The 4,478-nt window shown below is 34.3% G+C and overlaps 1 protein-coding gene across 2 annotated transcripts in view; it reads left to right on the top strand.

The window, feature by feature from the left end:
• LOC107726661 (progestin and adipoQ receptor family member 6-like) overlaps positions 1 to 4,478 on the top strand; it is a 16,205-nt gene that overhangs the window by 1,516 nt on the left and 10,211 nt on the right. Inside the window, exon 2 of one of the 2 annotated variants that reach the window (XM_016536325.1) lies at positions 3,451 to 3,695. In XM_016536325.1, coding sequence (XP_016391811.1) covers positions 3,645 to 3,695 — 51 coding nt within the window. In that variant the 5' untranslated portion in view covers positions 3,451 to 3,644. Of the gene's footprint in view, positions 1 to 3,450; positions 3,696 to 4,478 lie in introns of those variants that run through there. The other variant, XM_016536324.1, reaches the window with a different exon arrangement.

The raw sequence follows: 4,478 nt of genomic DNA, 5'->3' as shown, positions 1-4,478 counted from the left end.
GGAGAATATCGGATGTGTATCAGGACATTGCATCCGTGCATTCGTTTTTAAAGGGACAGCAGCCTAATTTAGTTGCTATTGTCCGAGTCATTGATGTTAATCAAGCAACAAAAGAAAGACAGAAAATCACTCACTGCTCTTGACTGAAACACTTTAGTAGCCCTACAGATTAATCTAAATTAAATTTAAAAATAAATATGTCTGCTTGAAAGAATGAAGAATATCATTTAATAAATGCACTGTAACTAAACCCATTAGATTTTAGCCGACTAAATTTATTGTAGATTTAGTCGACTAAAACTAGACTAAAACTAAAAACAATTCAGATGACTAAAATATGACTAAAACTAAATGGCATTTTAGTCAAAAGACTATGACTAAAACTAAATCAAAATTTGCTGTAAAAATTAACACTGCCCTGAACGCATATAAGCTCACAAACCAGAATACCAGAGACAACATTACTTCAATAGGCTACATCGGCGGTCCCCAATTCCAGTCCACCCCCCTTTCCATCTTCCATCCATCTGGCTCCATTCTTGTACGTAATGTTGATTTTCACAATCCAATCAGTTCCTGATGGATAAAATGTCCTATTCTTTATATATCCCGTTTTGTTTTGAAATATGTCAGAAAATGAGTTGCGACAATAACAGCTCTGTCGTTGGTCTCAGTTGGTGGACACACACAGCACCAGCTTCAGCTGAGCTCATCTGCTCCTCTTGTTTTATCTCAGATTGGTGTGTCATAGGGTTTAGCTAGTCAGAGCTGTAATCCGAACATCTCCACCTATCAACAAGACGCAAAAAAACAAAAAAAACACATCCAATTCAAACTTAGCAGCAACAACTGCTATGTGAGCTGTTTGTTTCTGAATTACACGTTTCCCAAAGGGCATTATGGGAAGAACTTCATATCCAGTGTCAGATGAATTCTGTTTATGTTTGACTTCCATAGAAACAGCTGATGGAGGAGACATTCCACAATCCGTTAATCCATAAGATCAACACTGACCCATTGAATAATGACAGCATATTCCATGAATGGATGTCCAGACCTGCATGATCTGACCAGGGGGAATTTATCAGTTGTATTAGTGTATGTAAATGCATTGTTGTAGTTGGATCTCAGACAGTTTCTGTGATGTGCTTTTAAAGGAATAGTTCATCTAGAAATGAAAATTGACGTTGTTTAATCATGCACATGATACTCCAAACCCATTTGACATGCAAAAGTGCAAAAGGAAATGTTTCGCTGAATGTTCATGCTGCTCTCTTCCATACAGTGAAAGCATACTAGTCCAGTTTTATTATTATTCGCTAAAATTATTAAAAATAATTGTTGTTGATTGTAATAAAGCTGAAATTAAATACTACCTGAAATGTTGCCTTGCTGACTAACTGCAATAAATGAGTTAAGATATGTACAATAAGTTGGCATACTAAAATTATAAACACTAAAACTGAAAAAATATATATTTATAAAAAGCGAAATATATATATATATAATGACAATTACTACATATAATTACTAAAACTTTAAATTAAAACAAAATAAAATGAGGTCATTTAATTTTTTTTAATATTTAAAAATATTTAAATATTAAAACCTATAGCATAATACTAAAATTAAATATAAACAATTATAATAGCATTAAAATAGCACTGTCTGACAACATGGTGATTTTATTATAATTATTAATTATATTATTTTTAATTATTAAAAGCAGTGTCATTCTATGCATTTCATAATTACTAGAGGATTTAAACTGTAGCAAAAAATATTAGTTTGAGATGTTGAAATTGAAATCAAAATAGTTTCAAGGAATTCACATTCAACACACACAATTGTTCATGCATATTCTCTTTGCAAAAACAAATTTCAGTCATATAAAATATTTTGATGAATAGTATAGGCTATTATTGCTGTTCATCACAATTTATTTATATTTGTGCAAATGAATTCTTGTGTTCATGTGGCTGCTTGTCGAAATGATGGTTTACTAATTAAAAAATACCACTTTTTTAAGCCATCCAGAGCAAATAGCCCTATAAATACTGAGACATACTGAATAGCTGAAAAATATTAAGAGAGAATGGGTTTAGTTGTCAGTCACCCAACCCTAATATCAATCTCTTTAGTCAAACCCTGTCTGCAAACAGTAAGGAGGGCTCTTATGTGGAGGCATTGGTCAAGCATTTCCATCTGCTTTGTTTAGGCTGCCGTTTGTCCTTGTGCACAAAGCATGCTCATTTTCATACAGCTCCGTGTGTAACAGTCAACTCTGTGCCCCTCATGAAGCACATTCTGTTCTAGTTTCACAGGATCGGCCCCTGTGCAAAGCAAAGTACGGACCCCTTTCGAGAGGCAGGCACTTACAACTAAACAGTTGAACTTCAGCTTCCCAGAAGATGGGTTTATTGCTTAATGGTTGTGTGCAAAAATGTTTGCATGTAACAGTATCATGCAATGTCACCAATGTGCCAAGTTATGTTCCCTGCTTTTGGTTGAAAGTGTCAAACGGGAGTGCAATGACGAAATGACTGAGATTGATTTGAGTGTTAAAGCTTTAAACCACACGGCAGATCTTTAAAATCACTCATGCTCTCTGTAATGGTGTAAAATGAAATATAGGCCTAGTTTATAAAGCATAAAACCATAGTCTTTTTTTTTTTGTGGAACAGTATGCAACGATAAACCTTTTAAGCTTTATATCTATGCTCATTGTCACATGATCACCCCAATGCATGTGTAGTTCAGTGTATAGTTTTCACCTCTGGACTGGAATATGATATTAAATTTTTAATCAATAATAATGTATATAAAAGAAAAGCAAAAAATAAATTGAAAAATAAATGTTCAATACTTTAGGGCCGGTAAGATTTTATAATATTTTTGAAATACGTCTCTTATGCTCACCAAGGCTATAGTTATTTGATTAAAAAAATACAGTAAAAAGCAGTTAAATTGTGAAATATTATTACAATTTAAAATAACTGTTTTCTATTGAATATATTTTAAAATGTAATTTATTCCTGTGATGCAAAGCTGAATTTTCAGAATAATTACTCCAGTCTTCAGTGTCACATGATCCTTCAGAAATCATTCTAATATGCTGATTTGATGCTCAAGAAACATTTCTGATTATTATCAATGCTGAAAACAGTTGTGCTGAATATTTTTGTGGAAACTATTATATATTTTTTTCAGGCATAGAAAGTACATAATTCATTTAAAATCTTTTCTAAAATTGTAAATGTCTTTATTGTCACCTTTGATTAACTGAATGCATTCTTGTTGATTAAAGGTATTAATTTCTTTTAAATAGAATAATAATAATAATAATGTAAATTCTGGGTCTTATTCAAAGCTTATTAAGTGGGTTTTCAGCAGTAATCCAGCTTTTTTTTCACTGCATATGGGTCAAATAATCATTGTGTCTCTCTGCAGTGTTTCCTGCGTGGCGGGGGGCTGGAGAGGGTCATGGTTGGGGCTGGGCTCAGTGCGTGAGGTGGGAGGCCGGGGAAGGGGGCCCGCCCCGGGGTCTGGAGTGTCCGCTGTGGTGTGTCCTGTGTCGAGGAGGCAAGGAGAGACTCAAGCAGGCCTGTCGGAGAGGGAGGGGAGTGCTGCACCTGCCCGCAGACATGCTGAGCGTCAGACTTCCGCAGCTCTTTGACATCCACCAGGTGCCAAAGGTGAGGAAGGGAGTATCTGTTTGACGTACAGAGAGAGCGTTTGAAATTGATTTATTATTGCACTTCAGTTCCCCTTTAAGGGAAATCCCTGGGAAATCCTGCATGTACTTAAAAGTTACAGACCAAATGAGCGGGACCAGACGGTGCAAGCCACCGATTTCAGTTCTGCTAAACTCTTTCTTAAAGAAATTCCAGCACAGTTTCAGTAAGATTACATCACATGAATGACTTGCATTCAGAATATTAAAGCAATAGCTGATCTAAAAATGCAAGCTCTCACCTTAATGTTGTTCTAAACCCATATGACTTTCTTGTTTTAGTAGTGATAAATACTATAATAAAATGTAAATAATATTAAAACAACACTGACTGTGACGGAATACTGCTTTTACTAAAACTATATTTTATTATACTATTTTGTGCTTTTTAATTGACTATTAAGAGCAATATCATTAGATTTGTTTCATAATTGCTAGAGTATTTTGATTGAGTTTGATTGATTTCTGTGAGTAATTGAAATTGTTCGTTTCAAGGAATTAATTCAAAGTGTGATTCAACACTCACAAAGGTTCATGGATAATGTGACTTTTTCGTTTATTAAAGTGCCCCTATTATGCCATTTTTAAGGTTGCTAAAATTGTTTTATGAGTCTCCTTAAACAGGTTTACATGCATGCAAGGTCAAAAAACACGTTAGTTTTCTCAAAAAATAGATTTAATTGTACCTCATTTCTAAATGATTCGTAAACGACTCGTGCGAAGCAGTTCAAAGAATCAGTCTCTC

This window comes from Sinocyclocheilus rhinocerous, unplaced genomic scaffold (genome assembly GCF_001515625.1).
Source record: "Sinocyclocheilus rhinocerous isolate Xijiao unplaced genomic scaffold, SAMN03320098_v1.1 scaffold5, whole genome shotgun sequence".
Classification (NCBI taxonomy): domain Eukaryota; kingdom Metazoa; phylum Chordata; class Actinopteri; order Cypriniformes; family Cyprinidae; genus Sinocyclocheilus; species Sinocyclocheilus rhinocerous.
This window is presented reverse-complemented; position numbering and strand designations above follow the sequence as displayed.